General features: G+C 33.4%; 1 protein-coding gene across 2 annotated transcripts in view; it reads left to right on the top strand.

Annotated features, from left to right (window-relative positions):
- The window catches only part of LOC124364236 (venom dipeptidyl peptidase 4-like), a 59,335-nt gene extending 36,429 nt beyond the window's left edge, over positions 1-22,906 (top strand). Inside the window, exons 6-16 of one of the 2 annotated variants that reach the window (XM_046819561.1) lie at positions 567-754; positions 2,028-2,128; positions 2,426-2,449; positions 2,558-3,632; positions 6,894-7,111; positions 10,254-10,458; positions 12,689-12,876; positions 14,088-14,285; positions 16,308-16,468; positions 18,198-18,409; positions 22,400-22,906. In XM_046819561.1, coding sequence (XP_046675517.1) covers positions 567-754; positions 2,028-2,128; positions 2,426-2,449; positions 2,558-3,632; positions 6,894-7,111; positions 10,254-10,458; positions 12,689-12,876; positions 14,088-14,285; positions 16,308-16,468; positions 18,198-18,409; positions 22,400-22,564 — 2,735 coding nt within the window. In that variant the 3' untranslated portion in view covers positions 22,565-22,906. The other variant, XM_046819562.1, reaches the window with a different exon arrangement.
- The last annotated feature ends 697 nt before the right edge of the window (positions 22,907-23,603 follow it).

Consider the following 23,603-nt stretch of genomic DNA (forward strand, 5'->3'; position numbering starts at 1 on the left):
TAAAACTACTAAATCAGTCACGGAGAACCTTTAATTCTTTAAATTTTCAAACATAAGAACTTAAAAATAGTTACTTGTTTAATACAGTTGCACAGATTTAAATGACACTTCGGTTTTTGCTGTGCCCAGTGGTAGGTTCAACTGGAAGGTATAAATCAGCCAGAAGTGACCCCTGCTGGGTTACTCAAAGGTTAGTTCATAAAATTAAGTTAAATTTATGTTTTATGGTTACAATACCAGAATGATGAGATCTTTTCCACAAAAACTTCTTTTTTTTTTCAAAATCTGCCACAGGTAGACAGAGTGGCCTCTGGATAATACCAAAATACCCTTTGTTCTTAGGGACTAAAATCAAGATGGTCATGAGTACAACTGGCCCTTAAGGGCTAGATTTGACTTATTACTTAACTTTGATTTCAGTGATATATTTTGTCAATGTTCCGAACAAAACATGTTCAACTAAGCAATACAAAAGTTCAAGTTTTAAACTTCCTGGACATAACGCTCAGTTAAATTTCCTTTTCAAACACGTGCAATAATTCATTTAGAATATTTTCCATTTGCAGAGGAAGTGCTGGGAGACACCAAGGCTCTATGGTTCTCGCCAGATGGATCCAAGTTGGTGTTTGCAACCATGAACGATGTGAATGTTCGGAACGTCACTTTCTGGAAGTACGGAGATCCCAACAGATGGACCAACAAAAACCTAGTTTCGTCTCAATACGTCCAGGAAGTTGTCATTAAGTATCCGAAGGTAAGATTAAACAAGTAATACGATAAGTGAGATACTGAATAATTTGTTACTTTAGTTTTATTACTAATAACAGTGTTGATAAAAGTAAAATGAAGATTATTGAATCGCATATTATATGTTGTATTTGATGAAAATGTCTCCTAAGTTTACGAGCAAGTTTATTCTTTCATTTGAATATTACTTTATTAATAACACCATTTGTAATACAGTTTTTATTTTAATAAACGTTTTGATATTGTTCAAATCAAATCACTTTATTCCACATAATTAGTATATACTATAAAATGACAAAGCTTGTTACGATGTACTTGGAGCAAAGAATAAATCATCATAGGAAAATCTATTATCTCTTAACAAATTCTTTATTCAGAAAAACCTTCTTCTAAATGGCTCCAAAAAACAAATTACGTCTTATTTTGCACAAACCATTGTAAAACCAACTGGGAATTAACAACATAAAAATACAAGAGATGGAGAAAACAAATTTTCTGGGACTGATTATTGACAAAAACCTAAGCAGAGATGATCATATCATGTACATAAAAAAAGTCCTCTAGACTATATGCCTTACAAAGAACGTCTTTTAGTTATAATTTGGAGATACTAAAAATAATTTACTTTTCTCTAGTGCACTCTCAAATTTTGTAGGGAGTATCTGTGTATGGGGCAACGACCAAGGAAAATTTGGATATTGTTCTGACACTCCAAAAAAGGAGTATTAGAATAATTAAAAAATGAAAAACAAATGATAGTGTTACAGACCTTTTTAAAGAGCTTGAGATTGTATATATACATACATACATATATATATATATATGTATATGTGTGTGTGTATATATATATATGTGTGTGTGTATATATATGTATATATATATATATATAAAATAGCCCTTCCTTGTAAAAAAATTATATAAAAAAATTCCATAATTAAATTTTATTTTTTGAGTTTTAAATAATTTCTCAATTAAGATGTAATGTGTTGACGCTCACTTATAAAGAAAACCGCTTGATCTCTATTACAATGTTTTGGAAGTGCGAGTCAGGTGTTTGCTTTGGTAAGAAAAGCACTGAACATTTTAGCTTATCAGGATGATTCTGGCCAATCTTTAATTTGTGAATGTTAAGAATCGCTCCAGTTCACCTTCCTCTCAGTGCAGTCTTATATAACAATTGGTCATATATAAGAATTTAGTATTTCTTATAGAAACTTAGATCTCTCCAATAAAGACAACTGACTTTAAGGAACTTTACATTTATTTTGATGTTGTTCTAGGTAGGCACCAGAAATCCTGTGGCATACTTGAATTATGTGGACTTAGCATCTGAAAATTTTAAACCTGTTATATTCAAGGCGCCTACAGATCTTGTTACCAGGTAAATTGTTAATTTTTCAATAATTTTTTTATTATTAGATCAGTTATTATTTAGTTTAGTAGTAGTTAGCTTAAAACTTAGAGCAATGTAAGTGGGTTGAAGAAAGAGTTGCAAAGGTTAGAAATTATGGATATTAAAATTAAAGTTGCAGATAGCTTGCGACTAAGTCTGATTGATAAGAAAACTCATCAATAATATCTACCAAATTTCTGAATTAAAACAAATTCATGCACTCATACACACTGATTCGAAAAGAGATATGTAAAATAGTTGTAATGTAAATTGTTTATTTTCCAGTGACAACATCTTGGGAGCTGTTAGTTGGGCCAATAATACCCACTTCTCTGTAACGTGGATGGAGAGACTACAGACCAAGGCCTGCACTCAGTTGTGTAGCGCGGATGTGGACAGTGCTTGTGATGTGGTAAGTTGGGCCAATAATACCCACTTCTCTGTAACGTGGATGGAGAGACTACAGACCAAGGCCTGCACTCAGTTGTGTAGGGCGGATGTGGACAGTGCTTGTGATGTGGTAAGTTGGGCCAATAATACCCACTTCTCTGTAACGTGGATGGAGAGACTACAGACCAAGGCCTGCACTCAGTTGTGTAGCGCGGATGTGGACAGTGCTTGTGATGTGGTAAGTTGGGCCAATAATACCCACTTCTCTGTAACGTGGATGGAGAGACTACAGACCAAGGCCTGCACTCAGTTGTGTAGCGCGGATGTGGACAGTGCTTGTGATGTGGTAAGTTGGGCCAATAATACCCACTTCTCTGTAACGTGGATGGAGAGACTACAGACCAAGGCCTGCACTCAGTTGTGTAGCGCGGATGTGGACAGTGCTTGTGATGTGGTAAGTTGGGCCAATAATACCCACTTCTCTGTGACGTGGATGGAGAGACTACAGACCAAGGCCTGCACTCAGTTGTGTAGCGCGGATGTGGACAGTGCTTGTGATGTGGTAAGTTGGGCCAATAATACCTACTTCTCTGTGACGTGGATGGAGAGACTACAGACCAAGGCCTGCACTCAGTTGTGTAGCGCGGATGTGGACAGTGCTTGTGATGTGGTAAGTTGGGCCAATAATACCTACTTCTCTGTGACGTGGATGGAGAGACTACAGACCAAGGCCTGCACTCAGTTGTGTAGCGCGGATGTGGACAGTGCTTGTGATGTGGTAAGTTGGGCCAATAATACCTACTTCTCTGTGACGTGGATGGAGAGACTACAGACCAAGGCCTGCACTCAGTTGTGTAGCGCGGATGTGGACAGTGCTTGTGATGTGGTAAGTTGGGCCAATAGTACCTACTTCTCTGTGACGTGGATGGAGAGACTACAGACCAAGGCCTGCACTCAGTTGTGTAGCGCGGATGTGGACAGTGCTTGTGATGTGGTAAGTTGGGCCAATAATACCCACTTCTCTGTAACGTGGATGGAGAGACTACAGACCAAGGCCTGCACTCAGTTGTGTAGCGCGGATGTGGACAGTGCTTGTGATGTGGTAAGTTGGGCCAATAGTACCTACTTCTCTGTGACGTGGATGGAGAGACTACAGACCAAGGCCTGCACTCAGTTGTGTAGCGCGGATGTGGACAGTGCTTGTGATGTGGTAAGTTGGGCCAATAGTACCTACTTCTCTGTGACGTGGATGGAGAGACTACAGACCAAGGCCTGCACTCAGTTGTGTAGCGCAGATGTGGACAGTGCTTGTGATGTGGTAAGTTGGGCCAATAACACCTACTTCTCTGTGACGTGGATGGAGAGACTACAGACCAAGGCCTGCACTCAGTTGTGTAGCGCAGATGTGGACAGTGCTTGTGATGTGGTAAGTTGGGCCAATAGTACCTACTTCTCTGTGACGTGGATGGAGAGACTACAGACCAAGGCCTGCACTCAGTTGTGTAGTGCGGATGTGGACAGTGCTTGTGATGTGGTAAGTTGGGCCAATAGTACCTACTTCCCTGTGATGTGGATGGAGAGACTACAGACCAAGGCCTGCACTCAGTTGTGTAGTGCGGATGTGGACAGTGCTTGTGATGTGGTAAGTTGGGCCAATAGTACCTACTTCCCTGTGACGTGGATGGAGAGACTACAGACCAAGGCCTGCACTCAGTTGTGTAGCGCGAATGTGGACAGTGCTTGTGATGTGGTAAGTTGGGCCAATAGTACCTACTTCTCTGTGACGTGAATGGAGAGACTACAGACCAAGGCCTGCACTCAGTTGTGTAGTGCGGATGTGGACAGTGCTTGTGATGTGGTAAGTTGGGCCAATAGTACCTACTTCCCTGTGACGTGGATGGAGAGACTACAGACCAAGGCCTGCACTCAGTTGTGTAGTGCGGATGTGGACAGTGCTTGTGATGTGGTAAGTTGGGTCAATAGTACCTACTTCTCTGTGACGTGGATGGAGAGACTACAGACCAAGGCATACATTAAGTTGTGTAGTTTAGTAATTGTCTTTTTGCAATTATGTATATAACTAAACTATATAAAATTGATTCTGTTTGCATGCCTACTTGGTAAAAAAGAAAAAAATATATTTTCCATTTCTTTAATAAAAAATTATTTATAAAGAGGTGTTATTAGTTCTCTCTATAACAATATTAGAAGATTAGTGCAGAATAACCATAACTACTTTTAAAACTTAATTAATCAATTAAAATATAAATAATTTCACTAGTGGCATGAAGCACTGAAATAACCTTATTAAGTTCTTAATAAATTGAACACTACTTGAATAAATGCATGTACAAATTTGAAAATAAGCTATGGGTACATCTGCTATACTTCCTTTTGCACAGGTATGCAATATATAGTAAATTACAGAATAATTTAACTTACTGTTCTGAACTTATCGAATATGATTGACTGTTAGTACTTAATTCAAGACAGTCACATATAAATATTATACATTTTTCTGATACACATCTTCAATAAAGTCTGTTTATATTCCACAGTGAGAGTTTTAATCTCAAGTACTCTACTAAGTCCAAAATAGTACAAATGTTTGCTAATCTATATCCCTGAGAGATTAATTTGATAACAACGGACAACCTGACTTGTTTCTTGTACAGGAGAGCTGAAACAAACTCCTAAGACTCTTATTAAATTCATAATTTAAATTTCTATGTCATTTTCGAATATATGTGTCACAGTATGCTTTATAATGAGCTCTAAAAATTAAATTGAGTAACAAATTTAGTTTCAATCTGTAATCAATAAATTAGTACTACATAACTACAATACTAAACAATATTGAAAAGTTGATAAATCCAGAGTTTAGGGGAGAAGCCATGGTCCCCTTTAAGATTTTGAAAAAAGAAGTTTTTATGAAAAAGTTTTTCACTTTTGTATTGTGACTATGAAAAATATAATTAATTTAATCAACTAAACTTTGAGTATGAGTAAATTTCCTTCGACAAATTAAATTTTTTATTGTATCTAAATGCAAATCACCTGTTACAGTAAAGGATAATGGGAAACTAAATCCAAGGTGGCCCTCTCCAAAGATCAGTATTCGATCCGCCCTTTAAATTATATATTTTGACACTATTAAGTCTTCATATGAAAGTTACAAAAATTACTCTGCTGTTTCCTGTCTCAAAAAATCATTCAGATCTTGTAGATCTTTTCAGAAACTATACTAAAACTTTGTTTAATAATAGTAATAGTAAACAAAATCACATTGCAGAACTGTAAGAGTTAGTCACAACCCAAGGTGAACCAAACTTCATTAAAAAAAAATTATTTCATAGCATTAACCAAATTTAAAGAGATTTATCCAAAACAAAAACATCAAACATTATAAAACCATCGATCATGAAATATTTACTAACTTAAAAATAACTAAATAATAATATAATCTTCAAACACACTAAATGTAAACTTAAGAATAAAAAAGAACTTACAACAAAAACAAAACTCAATAATTGTGAAAAAACACAAGTTATCAAGTTATTCTCCTGCACACGTTTTTTCTCGGCCAATATTGCAAGTTATCCAGTCTCTTAGCCACAGCTTTAGTCATTATTTAAAGCTTCATACCAATAATATTAAACCACAAATTTGGAAAAATGCAGTTATCTTGTTGTTTTCCTGATTAATGAATAATTGTTATTACATTATGGTGGTGTGCTACAATTTTTAACGTTATCTGACTCAGCAATGTTTTACAAAATGAATGTTTGAAACATAGGTTTTAATACTTTTAATTAGTTTATAGTTAATTTATTCATAGCTGAAAATTATAATACTGTTATTTTCATATTAGAGCTTATTTATTTGTTAGTGAATCATTTTAGCTGGAATGTTGTTGTTAAATTTATTACTACTAAAGATGGGAGACAGAGGAAAGGGAATTGTTGTATGTATTATGTTTAAATTTATTTAGTAGTATATTACTCATGTCAAAGTTTGACAAATTTCATTGTTTGTCCTATTAATGTCTGAAATCTTCATACAGCTTTTATATGCAGTTTATTAATGGTGTTTAATTTGTAATATCATATAATATAGGTTATACATGGTAGCAGTGACAATATTTATTATTGTTCTATTTCTGACTAGTCATCTGTCTTACCAGCATAGCTGGATCTTGTAATATGACAATAAATGTTCATTCATTCACTCTGAATGCATCATTTGGGTTGATATTAATGCCCAACGCAGGGCCAAAAATCAATTCAATACAATTTTGTTCCCTTTTCTCTTTGTGAAATTCACTACAGTCAAGAATCTCCATTGATCAATCTCTCGTGTGCAGGTCTATTCTTACCATGAGGATAACGGGTGGCTGGACATAGTAGAACCAGTGTGGGTGAACTCCACCGCCTTCCTAACAGTGCTGCCACACGATCAGGGAGGCCAACTGGGCAACTACCGTCAGCTGAGTTTGGTGCAAGACGGCCAGGACGTGCCTCTGACTTCAGGTCCCAGTGTGGTCACAGCCATACGCTGCTACGACAAGGAAGACAACACTGTGTGAGTTTGACCTTCGTGTTGGCAACACTGTACACAGATCTGTACTGTTATACAGGGAAACTGTATATGTCAGTTTCCCCATAAATTGGGATATTTTGTTTCGATAGGTTGGTAACAATGTTAAGTTGGCAGCAACACAGAATAAGTTCATTGTTGTCTGTTTCAGCGGCTAGTGTAAAGTGACGCTCTTTGCATCTGTTATTTATCTGTGTGTGTTTTAAAAATGTTTACAACCCAACAACGAGTTTACATCCTTCAGTTGTCATGAAAGCATAATAAAGTACTGCTGTGATAATTTTTAATAAGAAATTTTTTATAATAAGAATTTTTTGGGAAATATCCAGGTGTCGCGATATCCACTCGACGGTATATGCGAAAATTAAATAAGAAATTTGAAAACACAGGAAGTGTTTTAAATGCTCCGAAGTGTGGTTGTCCATGATCAATTTGCAACGAAGAAAACCTGCAGACAGTTGCTCAGGCTTTTATAGCCAGTCCCGGTAAACCGACTCGTACAGCATCTGCTGAACTAGAAATATTAAGAAGAAAGGTGCAAAGAATGTTAAAGCAATTAAAATTTAAGCCATAACGTCCATCTTTACTCCAAGCACTTCACGAGGATGATTCCGATAGGCGATTGGAATTCTGTGAGACATTAATTACCCGCTCAGAGGCTGATCCGAATTTCTTGCGATCAATTTTGTGGTGTGATGAGGCATGTTTCAAACTAAATGGATGTGTTAATCAGCATAACTGCGTGTACTGGTTGGATGTAAGTCCTCATAACGTAATCCAAGCAGAACTTAATGTGCCTGGTGTTATGGTATGGGGAGGAGGTATTTCGAGTACTGCACTGGTTAGTCCTTATTTTCTTCAAGGAAGTGTTAACTCAGAAATTTACTTACGGTTGCTGCAAGGAGTAGTAGTTCCCGAGCTCTGAAATAATAATGTTTTCAATACTCACTCGCTCATCTGGCAACAAGATGGTGCCCAAGCACATTTTGGTATCCAAGTTTGAGATTTTTTAAATAAAACATTTAATGAATGGATTGATTGCCGTGGTACTATCGATTGGCCTGCGCTCTCACCAGACCTGACCCCATGTGATTTTTTAATGTGGGGCATTATAAAGGAGACTGTGTATGCTTTAAAACCACAAAATCTTGATGAACTCAGAAACCTAATCAGAAATGCATTTGAACTTGTTAATAACGATAAACCTTTAACTAAAAACTAAAAATTTGTGATTCTGTTCTCAGTCGTTGTATGAAGTGTATACAAAATCAAGGTGGACATTTCAAACAACTGCTATAACATTGTATGGTAATATGTAGGTAATTTTATATAATGAAATTGTTTTCTTGCCTAAAAGTGTTTTATTCAATTAACCTATAACGCCTTTAAGTTTCTCTTCTGGGGAAAATGACATGCGCCACCCTGTATAATGGCAGATCATTGTAACTCAGTTACAAGTGCAGAGAGATTGGTAAGGGATTTCCCACCAATCATCTCTACCTATACTAGAATTAAAACTATTCTAATTAAAAGAAAACTATAGAAAAATTACAGTTTTATCCCCATAAGAACACTATTGACCTCAAAAAATTATACATGTTTGATTGTAAATTATGGGAAATGTCTCATTTTGAAGATAACACAAATATTCATCCAAACGATTTTTAGTTTTTTTTTTGAAAATTTATACTATTTGAATATTCAAATGGTGATGTAAAAAGTAGATTAAGATGTTTTTCAAATCCTAATCTATATATATATATATATATATATATATATATATATATATATATATATAAATGAATGTTTGTATGTTTGTCCTTAATGGAATCGTGAACTATTTGACCGATCATTATGAAAATTTGTATGTATATGTATTTTTCCACGGAAAAGGTTTACATGCTATACCCATTGATGTAACTCACCACCAGGTGACAATGAAAATATAAAAGTTATTAAAGCGCCTGTACATTTAAACTACAATCACTAGAAAGTTACAAACACATTAAAAAGCCAAACACTATTTGAAGGCTGAATTTTTGGTTCAACTTAAAGCTTGAGTGTTAGACCACTTTATAATGAAGTACATGAGCATGTACAATGGCTATAAATATACACTTTGACAGATTTTCACAATCGTGGCAACAAGCTTTACATCGGCGTTGGAAATAATGATTCGCTTGAACCAGAAGTACTCTTACACGGGGAAAAGCTTACGAAAAGCGTGCGAAGCCACGGGAAACAGCTAGTAATATTATAAATCCGAAAGTGCCTTTATTTTTTTGTTTTACTTTCATGTGTAAACTATTCAACCGATTGTATTGAAATTTTACATAGATATTCTTACAGTCCCTAGGATGAATATAGGCATATTCTTATTTTGAAAATCTCTCCGGGCTATTCCCCACTGTTATTTACTGCCATCTTGATCTCTAAAGTTGTGAAATATCAATTAAAGAGCCTGTCCAATAATCAATTGTTGTGTGTAAACATTGTTTATTATTTTCAATTTTTTTACATTTATAGTGAGTACATTCTCTAAGGAGTAACCATTAGTTTTTACACTGTTTTAGATTTCTTATGTGTGAATTCCAGGTCTAAATGTTCTAAAATATTAACATTTTTTTAAAATTTATAAACAATGTGAACAAATGTGAAGTGTCATTGTTAATGTACTTTTAACAGTACATTTGTAGCAAATATTAAGTATTACATCTAAAAGACAATATGTTATTATCTAACTTTTACTATAAATTTAAATACTGATATAAAACCCATCTTATTTCACTTTTGACAGAAGTAGGCTTCTCTGACCTGTGATATATATTTTTTTTTATATACAAAGTCCACCAACTCCAACAGTCATCTCCCGCAGTAGACTAGACCTATCGAATTACCCTTGCAGTGCACCCCAGAATCTCGACATTTGCGGTTAGTGATGTGTTGCTCCTGGACATCCATAAGGTTGCCCAGATTTAAGTGACACATCGGATTTTGTTGTGTCCAATGGTAGCTTCAACTGGAAGGTATAAACCAGCCAGAAGTGAACCCTCTGGGAAGTTCATAAAATTGCAAAAATATGAATAGACTTTTCTTCTGCTGACCTTGAAATATTTTTTGTTTTCAGTTATTACTCATCAACAGTGAATGGTGATTCAGCTAAAAGGCATGTTTACAAAATGGATTTAAACAATCCCGAGAAGCAAGAGTGTTTCAGCTGCCTGGTCCAAGAAGACTGCGCCTATGGCACTGCTTCTTTCAGCAAATCCTGCACTAACATGCTTCTGACCTGCCGAGGCCCATCGGTGCCTCAGTATCACATTTATAACAAGGTAACACAGGTTTATAACATGCGCCATTTTATACTATCTTCAATTAAAAAATAGTGAGGTAGTCTCTACGTTGCCCAACATGAAATAGATTTTGTGCCAACAAGATCACATTTTGTATATTCAGGAAAATTTAAATTCAAAATTCATTTATTTTCAGAAAAGCATTGATTACATTGAAGTATAGGTATAACTATATCTAACCCTCCAGCATTGTTAATCGAGGGAGAAAATTTGATTAAAAAAAGGTTTTTTGATTATATTAAACATACTTTACATGCATATTGTTTTACATAAATACATCTACACATTAATGTTAATTACATTAATTCCGCAATGAATAATTCTTATAATAATAAACAAGTTAAAATAATTAAAAAAATTAAACATATTTCTTTTTACAATAAAAATGCTGAAATTCTTTTTGTTTGAAAATGAAGAAAAAAATTTGGAGTTGTAGATTGAATATTAAAAAAAAGCTATAAAATTATTAGAAACATAATTGAACATTTTATATTTAATAGAGTGGAAACTCGTTCTCAAAACTTAATAATTAACACAGATATTCAATATTCCATAGGTAAAGGTTGATTTTAAGTATTTTATATTTCACTTGTGGTTCTATAATTTTTGCTTTACTTGTACAGCAAGTTATTTTGCAATAAGTAAATGCTTTATTAATACAATACAATACATATTTTCACATACCATGTTATTATATGTTTTGGACAAAATTAAAATCACAAGGAAGTAGGCACTCTTTATTCTGCCTGCTTAGAACATGGTAATTGCCTCTGGCCAAGGACATAAAGAATGGAGTTTGAACAAATGTCAATGTTTTCCCTTTTTGTACAGTAACATAATGTCGTACTTATTTTATACGGACATAACTACTTTGAACTGGTTTTATTATATAAATCCCATGTTTTAAGTTTTATTTTATTGCGTAAACATATCATCAGAAGCTTAAGTATTCAGAATTGTGAATAACAAAAATAATATACATTTAAAATTAATTTTAAAGTTTTAATTAAGAATTTGTGATTTGAGTTTTGAGGATGTTATGGCGCTGCTTAACAAAAGGCTCTAGTTGTATTGTTAAGAAAGCTAACTCAATTATCATACAATATTGCTGTTACCTAATTTAGAAACATCGACTGTGTATTGTGCTGTTTTGTTCTGAAAATATTTAAATTCACTGTTGACTCCTTGTTTTGGTTTACAGTAGCGTAACTAAAGGGGGGGGGTTTAGAGAGATAGAAACTCCTCCCCAGATAACCTAAAAATATATGTATAACATCAATACAACTTGTTTCAAATATAGCAATCAAACGTTTTGCTTTGAATGAGGCATATCTAATTTATTTAAAATTTAGATTTATTCCACATCCCCTAATACTGTTGTGTGCTCTTCAGTCAGATTCATGCTCTCTCTCTTCTCCCCCCCTCCCTAAAGCCAAGTCCTAGTTACACTACTGTAATGGTTTAGTTCCAACTTATATTCTTATATTGATTTCTCCAAAAAGGTAGAACGACAGCTTAGACCTTAATTATTACTTTAATAAATAGGACAGTCTGTTGTGCTATAGGTTTATTCAACCCAGTGGCATATACAGAAAATTATTTCAGGGAGTGAACTAACACATCCGGTGGTTTACTGTTTTTTAGTTGTTATTTTACTTTAAAATTTGCAACAGACGCCAATTTGTTAATATTAAAGAAAAGAACACAATTGTATTTTTTAAATTTTCCTTGTACGTATTAAAAGCTATGTGCCAATTTTAGTTTTTTAGCTCAACTATTTTTAGAGATAGTAATTTTTTTTAGAAAAAATACAAAATGGTGGCTAACAGCTAAACAAAGTGGAAATTGGAAAAGTTATTCTTCATTTTTAGCTTAGAATCACACATGAAATCTGAAAATGCATAGCCAGCCCAACCTTTTTATTACACCCTGTATACAGGGCGATTCATGAAGATATGCAAACTGTGAGAGCTCATTCTATTTGCAAAAATAATGAAAAAAAAGTTTAAATAAACAATGGGTCCGGAAAAATACAAAATAGCGGCTAGTGGCTAAACGAAACATTTCTCGACCTATGTTTATATGAAATTTTTTGTTTGGAGTGATGAGTGCTATCAGTTACAGAAGTTTGTGACACCCTTTTGTGAACACTCTGTATATATTTTAAATATCACAGTATAATACTGAAGACAGATTGTGATGTTACCAGAACGGTACACTACTAAAATACCTGAGCAATAACAGCCGACTCAGTGAACTACTGACTAGAGTCGAGTTGCCGACGAAGCAGGACCTGACTGTACCGATAGGAGGAGGCTTCACTGGAAGAGTGCGGATGCTGCTGCCCCCCAACATCGACACGTCCGGACGCACCAAGTACCCAATGCTCTTCTCCGTGTGAGTTATTTTGTTACTATCAATTCAGGTTATGTTAACCATTTATTTTTATATTTATTCCTTTGTAAGTCTTGTTGTACTATTTGAATCCGTTCAGTATTAGGTGTGATAAATTTATGACAGTCCAACTTTGCACTAGCCTCTATGTTGTGATTATCTTATAAGGATTGGTATGTATATTAATATACCATAAATTATGACATATAAAAAGTGGAAAAAGTGCCTGATATCGTGTTTTTATCTCTCATCACACACTTGGACTCATGATGGAAGTAGTGTTTTACAGCTTTTCCTGAAATATCCACCATTAAGCTAAGATGTAGTTTCAATTTTTTGTTCCAAAGATGGTTTAGCACTTTTTTTATGAGCTCTTCAGTGTAAATATAAACTACAAATTAATATATACAATAATAAACCTTTTTAACACTTTATATATATATATATATATATATATATATATATATATATATATATATATATATATATATTTATTTATTTATTTCGTACAATGTACATTTCAAATTCTAAGAATTCATCATCAGGTACTTGTAGATACCTGATTGAACATTGAACCTACAAGTACCTGATGATGAATTCTTAGAATTTGAAATGTACATTGTACAAAATAAAAAATATATATAAAATAGTGTTAAAAAGGTTTATTATTGTATATATTTGTATCAAACACTTTTCGAGGCTACATCTCTAATATAACTACAGGTGTATTGTTAAATGTTATGTGGACTTATAAACATTCTGGGGATTTTTATTTTGATAAAGTTATTGATGATGTATTGAACTCTATAATACAATTTTTTTTCTTACAGAATGCAAAGATCGCTTCTATTAAGCTTCTAACAGATTTTCCTAATATGCTTTGTTCAATGGAGAATAATACACAAAACATATGAGTTGTATTTTATTTATCGCTCAAGCATATAAGATAAATTTTATGAATGTTTTGTTGTGATATTGTTCTTTTATGTTGTTGCGCATATATTCCATATGATAAGTGTGTACTAGAGAAAAATATATGGATTGTAAAGTTTGTAAACTACAAACTCTTGACAATTGTCTCAGTGCATAAATACCGGACGAAATTTTATGAATAATATGGTCAACATGTTTATTCCAGGAAAGGTTTTCATCAATAAAAAATCCTAAACATTTGAAAGCTCAGAGCCAAGATTTAACAAAACCTTGTGTGGCAGATATGCTGGACCAGATTTCAACAAGATTTCGGATGCGTGGGCTGTACCAGGATGGGACGACTACCTGGTGACCAAACGTCGTGTAGTCCTGGTGTACCTGGACGTAAGGGGCTCGGGTCTCCGTGGAGACAAGCTTAAATTCGCCGTCTACCACAAGCTGGGTGGACCAGAAATAGAAGACATCATCAATGTTGCCCAGTAAGTCTGTACAGTCCAGGTGTTCTATCAGTAAAACTTGATTTTTGTTGTATTTCGTGATTATTGCTATGGATGATGTTATGATTGACTTAATTACTTTGTCATTGGTAAAGCTAGAATTTAATTTGTCATTTATTAGATTCAAGACTAGCTCTCTGAATTAAATATATGTTTAATGTCTTACTGTAGTCTCGTACTTGAGGATTATTGTAGATGAATTTGAAAAATAAAGGAAGGAATATATAAAAACATTCAATGTGTCGAAAACATATTAATTACTAATATTACTAAATGTTAATAAAAACAATACTTTTCAAAATTGTTTATTTTTATGGACGAGGCCTTTCGAAACCAAAGGTTTCATAATCAGGCAACCCCACAAATAAAATTTATATTGTAATAAAATAAATAATAAACAATTTGGAAAAGTATTGCTTTTGTTACCATTTAGTAATATTTAAAAATTTTTTCCAATTGCCAAAGAGTCTTCAAATCAAGTACTGATTAGGGATAGTCTACACTATTTACTTAATGAATGTTTACTTTTACCCAATTCAATAGCTATTTGAATCTTAATCAATGTTTACAATTTTTGAACAATATCAACGGCTACAATTTGCAATGAAATCTTTTTGTATTTATCAACAACTATGAAATGAACTCCAAATTAACGTTGGGTGTATTTTGATCAGAGTTGATTAAACAGCTATAAACCCATATAAGTTTGTGACTGACATGAACTCCGCTTATGGCTTTTTCATGGTTCTACACTATACAGAGGCCGTGTCTGATGAGATATTTATTAACATTTAAAAGAAGAATGTAAATTTATTTATGAAGTATTTGGCGGTTAAATTGAATTGCATGTCCAATCAAACATAGACGACTTTCTCCCTGCAAAGATATTATTGCATAACTAGATGTCTGCTATTGGTATTGTCTGATATACACAGCATGTATGCAAGTAAAAATTTATCATACATAATAAATTATGTAAGTGTTCACAAATATTTATTTATAAAATAGATCTTTTTCTAATATACATAAAAGGTGCAGTAAAATATTTGTAACATTTTAAATTATTTTGATTCATAGTTGAAATTTTCAGATAAAGTAGTAAATAGTTGATTAGTATTTATGAATTATTGAAGAGTTATTAGTCAGTCAACCACTGTGAACAAACAGCCAGCTGTTAATCATGCTTGTTTTGCTTATCTTAATTTTGGAATTCTTGCATGGGAAAAGTCAAGTCTTTCTAAAAAAAATGTTAAAACTCGAAAGAAAGCAGTAAGAATTCTCGCAAAAGTTCCACCACTCCATGCAAGGAAATATTTAGGGATTCATTTCAAAATTCTCACATTATATACAGTAGTATCTATTTATTGCAATCAGCCTGCATGGTCAGATCCAAAATTCAGGTCTTTATTGAAGTACAATGTACCCGCAGCTATAACACAAGAAACATTAACATAATTAAACCTGTACTATGTCGGCTCAAAACCTTTTGCACAAATAAAAATGATCAAATATCTTAAAAAAACTTGGAGGAAAATTTAGGAAAAAAATGCTTTTCTTCAGAGGAAAGCATTATATTCTTTTGAAGAATTCAATGGCTGTACATTTTTCTACTTTTTAATGATTTTTTTTAGAAAATAATTTAGATTTAGATTTTACATTGGACACAACTCTGTAAATTTTATTATAAGACCTTGATTAACAAGTCACCGTCATATAAATGAGATGACGTGATGCTTTAAAAATAAATAAGCTAGTTAACGAGACATGCATTTCACAAAACCAGCATTATATTCTCTACTTTTAAATATTGTTAAGATCCTTCAGATACCTACTGTCTGAATTGATCAGAAAATTATGTGATGACGTCTAAAAACTACTTAAGGCAGTAGGGAAATCTTACGACAAATGCAACTGCAAGTATCATGCTTATCATCAATGACCTGCATGGAAATCATTAAGCATTAGGAAAGAGTTTTGCACTATCTAAAAGCCTTATTCTTGTAGATATCTACAACAGAAGTTTCCCTATATTGACGCCGTACGCACAGCCATCTGGGGATGGAGTTATGGAGGATTTGCCACTGCCATGACCTTGGCTAAGGATCGTCTTAACGTGTTCCGCTGTGGTATCTCCGTAGCTCCTGTCACGAACTGGATATACTATGGTAAGCAAGTATTTAACTAACTGATCATTAGCTAATACTATCACAGAAAGAGGTAAATAAACGTATTAATTATTAAATTTCATGAAAAAGGTCTACATACAAAGAAAAAACTAGTAAACTTGATTCTATACACGTTTTGCTATATTTTAATGTTCAACATTTCAAATATCTGTGCAGCTCAAACTGGTTGTTAACATTTCTTGATTAAAATTTCAGGATTTTTTTGTAATTTTCTGTGGTTAGTTGGTTGCTAATTGGAAACTTAAAAGAGTCTGTGGTGGTAAAACGAATTTGTGTTCAAAATTTCATCAAAATATATTCAGTCATTCCAGAGATTTTGTAATGAGAAAGTTAGTGGTATTTGTTCTAATATAATTGTTTTGATCTGCAACCACTGTCAAATTAATGTTCAACATTTTGTTTGTGTATAACATATGTTTGAAAGGAAGGTGCCAATGAAAATATATTTGTGAGTACATCAAATAAAGTTTTAAGGATTCTGTACAACGATTCTGAGTCTATAAGTCTTAATTAAGTTTATTGTTTCCATTTTATTTTTCAAAAAATTGAAATTTAATATTTTACAACTAGATTTTCTTGTGAATGTTGAGTTTAAGTCCAGCTCACCTTCCTCTTAGTGCAGAATCTGGAATCTGATGTTGTCACAGAGTTGACTCCTGAAATCTGGAGTCTTGTTTGAAGAGATCCCAAAAAATTTCAATGATGAAGAAGCTCAAAAAGAACTCTTGACATTGTTTTGACATCAGAGGCACCTAGAATGCAAAATATAGTGTAACCTAGAGGAAGGTGAACTGGAGCTAAACTCAATATTCACATTAAATTAACCCACCCCACCATAGCAACGTTGATTTTCTTGATTTAGAATAATAATTTTTTGAGGGGCACAGTTTAAACCATTCTTTTGGCATATGGGTAAGGTGTAGTAAAAATTTAACCAAAATGATCATTTTCGTTTTGGAATTTGCTTTATAATAAATCACTTAAAAAGTAAAAATACTAAAAAAATATAAACTTTAAAATATAAAAAACCAGGTATTCTTACGTTCAACCTTGAAAACTAGATTTTGTCAAAATTGTTTGTCATTAGTTAACTGCTGATACTCAAAAAAGTATTAAGTTTGTACGGAGATAGTAAAATCATTAAAACAACATCCTTCACCATTCTGCAATGACAGCACTTATATTTTCAATATCAATATGGCATACAGAGAGTGGCATGCAATTTTGGACTCAGAAAATCGATTGATAATGTTTTCTACTTACTACTGAAATATAGTACAACAGTTTGAAACATAATTTATAAACAGGTAAACACAGGTTGTAAACAGAAACAATTATAAATAATACTAAACATTCCTAGCCTATAGACTGGATTAAGGCAACATCAATGTAAACAAGATATGAATTGAAAATTACACCCTGGTAACTCTTAGCTGTTATTAGTAGTGTTATTCTCTTAAAAAATATTTTTACAAATCTTTTACGAAAATGTGATTTAGATTTACCTGTGGGCTTGTTCCTCAGTTGATATTTTATATAGTTGTCATTAAAATATATAATTAATCGTTGACAGAAATACTCATTGAAATTCAATATCAGACTCTCTATTGTAGTTTTACGTTTCACGTTTCACATCAAACACGTAAACTACGCACAAAGGACGTTTCAAGTATTACGTTTCTGATTCTCCGAATTACGTGTTTAACAGACACAGTGTACACTGAGCGCTACATGGGTCTCCCGACCAATGACAGTAACCTCGCCGGCTACATGGCAAGCGATGTGAGCGCCCATGTAGACAACTTCCGGCACAAGCTCTTCTACCTGATCCATGGCAACGCAGACGACAACGTGCACTACCAGCAGAGTATGATGTTGTCCCGAGCTCTGGAGTTGGCCGACATTCTCTTCTTCCAGCAGGTCAGTTGCTGTTGAAAATAAATTTCTTCATAGATGTGTTCACAATTCTGGTAGTATACAGTAGAATCTCAATAGTAGTAAAGTCTCAAAGGGATTATGGAACTATTTTTGCTATTGAGGCACTCAATCGTTTAACTAGAATTTGTGATATATAGGTCACAGTGATTTTATTTGAAATCCTTTTATAGCAAGTACATATTGGATCAACTCTCACTAAGAGGTTTTTTTAAAAAATAACATTTACAGTAGTGCATAGCAGTGGTGTACATAGAAAATTATTTGGGGGGGGGGTGGAGGGGCCCTCCAAAAATAAGGATCTAGGAATCATCCCCCAGGAAATTATTCAGATTTAAGACCTCATAAATGTGTTTGTTCTAGTTTAAAACAAAGTACTGGATGCAATTTTAATGTTTGTCTTTCAAAATTTTGGGGGGGGGGCTTTAATCCCCTGTGCCCACCTTATATACACCCATTGTTTACAGTGTTTTATTATAGTATTACTTATTTATTACTTATTAAGCTGAGTAGTTAACTCATTTTTTTAACAGACAATGTAGAGCAATTTAGTTTAATAGTACACTATTATTGTTAAAAAATAATTCTATATAATAATAATATATCACAATTAAAGAGTAGTAAGATTACTGCAAGTCTCCGCACGGCAATGCACTGTATTTTTAATTAAACACAATGGAACATTAATGAAAAATCGATTTTATTTTACAATCTATTTTCGTAGGAAAACACATGAATACTGTACAGATTTGACAACAGACACAATTGTGACTAAGTGGTCCTACAAACTACGGTAAATCCCATGGCATATTTTACAATGTCGGGAGAGTCTGGGGGCGAGATCCAAAAAAAGTTTTATAACACGTTTTGTTCTGTGGTATGTGTACTCTTTTAAGAACATCTGAGAGGTTCACACTTGGTGCTAGAACTTGGTCAGTGTTCATTGTAGTTGGTAAATCTTCCATGAGCTTTTGATTTTTAAGTGTATTAACCAACCTTCGTTGCTGTTTGATAATCACACGATCATTATTTTATTTATTTTGTTTTAATTCTTATTATTTTATTTTGATGAATGATCCTGGGTTTCTAATGTCTAATATCCACTCTAAGCTTAGTTAATATGTTTTTTATGTTATACATATATTAGTTGTTATAACACTTGTTGATTTATTTTTCAATATATAACGGGAAAATGTTAATTTGTTTTATTCAGCAATGATATTTAGAACTTATTTCCACTCACAGATGCACAGTGATTGTGGAGGCATATTATAATTTTTTGTATGCTGGGTATTACTCAAAATGGCAAGTATCAAAAGGGTTAAAATATAAAATGATAATTTTTCTCAGATCACAATTTTTTTTAGCTTGAAACGCTTAAAACCAAACAACTGACACATACAGATAAATGTTAAATCAGCTTCACCAAACCATATACAGACCCTTAAAGGTCTATTAATTCTGTGACAAAAGGATGTAAAATATTCACCATAAGATTTTCTTCAGGAAATTTTTGAAGTGTATTGCTTCAACATCTTTCTTTGAGAAACGCTTATTAAAAATTCCATTACCCTCCATAAAAAATTTTCAGGTACTCCCAAAGAAGTTTCATCTCAATGTCACTGGCACTTTCTGAATAATTCATATATATATTTTTTATTTATTTATTTTATAGTTAGAGGTTAATGTACACACTGAAGATGGTTTATACCGAAACACGTGTGTGAAATAAAATTCATTTTAAAAAAAGGGTTTTAGTTTACTATTAATTATTCTAACATAAAGACAACCCTCTAATGTGGAGTAATAACATAATTGAGATTATATATGCAATCCTATTCTTATCATGACATCAAATTGAGAAAATGGAGAAATCTAGATCTTGTTACTTTAAAGTGTTAGTTCCGCTACATACTTTATATTAAACAAGTTCCACCAATTTTATACTTCATTTAATTTAAATTAGAAGAGCTAACAGAGGACAGTTGCAGGTCCTGGAAGGAACACCTTGACACAGGGGTAATATAAATTTGTCCGTTTGTTCTTGTTCAACAAGCTGGTTTTGACAAGGCAGTTAACTTCGTTTTATTCTACTCTCACTGTCTAGAAATAACGTCTTGCAGTTAAAATAGGTATTAAGATTTATGGTTGTTTGCTTATCATTGTCACACTTAGTCAGTACTACTTTTGAAATAAATTGTTGTAATACATAATATAAACAATAGTACGGTACATAATTTAAATCTTACTGAGTGAAATAATTTATTTAAGCTCTGATTTATTTTGTTATTTCAAATTATGTTTTTGAGTATTACTCAAGTAGTGAATAAAGTGTTATGCTTAATAAAATCCACTAATAATAAATACATTATTTCTAACAATGAGTAATTATATACAAGTGAAGTCTTGTATACTGTGTGGGTAAAGTATAACACATTAAACAACATTCACTGGAAAAGTCCAATATTTTAAAATTTTAGTTAATAAGAAGACAATAAACATACCTCAATGCGAAAAGGTTCCTATTTATTTTTTATAGGGTGCATTGAATCCAAAAACCGACCAAAAAATTAAGAAAATTGGAAATGTTACACTTTTTCTGTGATGTGCACACAAAATTTTATAATATACCAAACTAGCTGTTTCCCGCGGCTTCGCACGCGTCTCTTAAGCTTTGCCCGTATATTTCTTTGCCTTCAAATAGTGTTTGGATATTTTAATATACGTAACTACTGTGTTGTAATTGCAGTTTATAATGTGCAGGTGCTTTGATAACTTTTATATCTTGCAGTACAGCCTGGTGGTTAGTTACATCAATGGGCATTGCGTATAAACCTTCTACATAGAAAAATACAAATTTTCATAGTGATCGGTCCAATAGTTTCTGAGTCTATAAAGGACAAACACACAAACATTCATTTTTATATATTATGATTGCAGAAACAGTTTAAAAAAAAATTTGTCGTTTCTCTTAAGCTTACTCTATGCTTTAAAACTATAAGTGTAAAGAAATTTATATATAAATATATTTTTTGTCGCATTATATATGTTTACAAAGAACAGCTGATTAAAAATTTGAAAAGACTCTTTCACTTAATAACATATGTTTGCTGCAATGCATTTCTTACGGGTATTTCTGTAACCAGTGGGGCAGAATCCTGAATCGGGAAAGGGATAAAAAGTATCCTATAACCTTCTACAGATCAAGACGAACAAATTAAAAAAAAAATTAGGCGAATCCGTCCAGCCGTTTGTGAGTGATGCTGTTACACACGAACAGTTTCATTTTTATATATATAGATTTAAAGCAGGTAGCTTAATCTGGAAGTATCCAATCTTTTATATGAGTGAGTGTGTCTTATATAAAAATAAATGATGTATATAATAGTGATAACTTAAAATCTTTGAAGTGCTTTTTCACGAACAAGGCACAAAAATTATGATTCAACAGCAACACACACACATAATCTCTCTCTCTCTCTCTCTCTCTCTCTCTTACTCTCACCCTCTCACTCTCTCATTCACTCTCACTGTCACTCTCTCTCACTCTCACTCTCACTCTCACTCACTCTCTCCCTCCCCTCCCCATCCTTTCACTATAAATTTACAGACTGTTATAAAACCCATATTAGTTGTCTTTTGACAGAAGTAGGCTTCTCAGACCTGTGAATGTATATACATTTTCTTGATTGGGAAGCAAGGCAAAATCAGTTATGGCACACAAAAAAAGCCAAGACTGGAGTAAATTACAATTGCCATAAATATACACTATTTGACAAATGTTCTTGATCGTGCAACAAGACAAACTCAACATTGGCAACGGAAATATAATTCACTCGAACGAAAAGTGCTCATTCACGTGAAAAGCGTACACAATTGCGTATGAAGCCACGAGTAGTTGTAGAATTTCCTCTATATGCTTCTGTGGCCTTGACATTGTGTATTTAAGTCTAAAAACAAATGTTCTCTGTGCAGAGTTACCCAGATGAGACCCATGGGTTGAGCCACGTCCACAGACATCTTTACCATTCCATGGACAAATTCTGGACCCGATGTTTCCACCTGAACAGCTCCGACTACTTGGATCCTGGCCTGGCACTGGACTTGTCTGTAGATTACTCTGATACTTACTCGGAGTGAGTCACCTCAACTCTGGAAAAAAATAAAAAAACCTCATGCAGAGTGATGAGTAGTACACTTTGTGTGGTCTTTATTTTTTGTTTGCTGTTCTCGTCGAGAGTCCATCAACGTTCACCGATCAATTGAAAGCCATGACTACTTTTGTTGCCTTACAGTAATACTGTTTTACGTTTCACCCAACCTCACATAACCATCACTGTAATTACATCACTGAAATTGTTGTGATATTCAACCAATCGTGTTGTTGGTGTCCATTAACAACTTAGTTTTATTCTGGTGCTCTCTTAGCATCTGTACTTTGTAATACCTACATGGATAAAGACTGGTTTTTACATGTTGTAATCTGTTGTTTCTAATTGTTCCCTTGTATTACGCTCTAATAAATAGTCCTTAATTACAAGCGCAATTTTATCTGCTATTTTGGCTATGATACAATTTAGAAATACCTATTAAAAATGGGAAAACAGCTGTCTCCAAAGAAATGTAGATGTTTAATGGTTCTAGTATTTTCCCACTTGTATTTTGTTGTACTTATTAAATTTTCAAGAAACTCTTCGGAAGAGCCTCAGAGAATTTTTGACTGTTCGGGGATGTATGAAAGGCAATATATTTTTTTATTTAAACTAAGAAATTTTATATTGTTTGGTAGAACTGGTTACCACATGGTTTGTGGTGTTGAACTCGGATCTGAGTTAGAAATAGTGGAGTTAATTTACTGTGTGTGTCTGTAGTACTTTAAATTGTACCAGTATTGTACTCTACCATCTGTTCTGTTCGAGAAGATCTCATCAGGTAGTGGCCCATGAGGATGGGCAGAATAAGAATAGAAAGGAGACTGGTCTGACAAAGAATGTTGATTCAGCATGAGTTTAAGGATGTGGAATGGGTTAAATAATGCTTCATTTAAAAGTTAAGTAGCAAATTCAAGTAGTTTAGCAAACTCGTCATGTCTCACTTTACCATTTGGTTTATCGATCTATTCTGTCAGGTGCGTTTAATATATTCAAATATAGAAAAATTGCTTTTTTTTGGCCTTTAC

Source organism: Homalodisca vitripennis, chromosome 6, assembly GCF_021130785.1.
Source record: "Homalodisca vitripennis isolate AUS2020 chromosome 6, UT_GWSS_2.1, whole genome shotgun sequence".
In the NCBI taxonomy this organism is placed as follows: Eukaryota; Metazoa; Arthropoda; class Insecta; order Hemiptera; family Cicadellidae; genus Homalodisca; species Homalodisca vitripennis.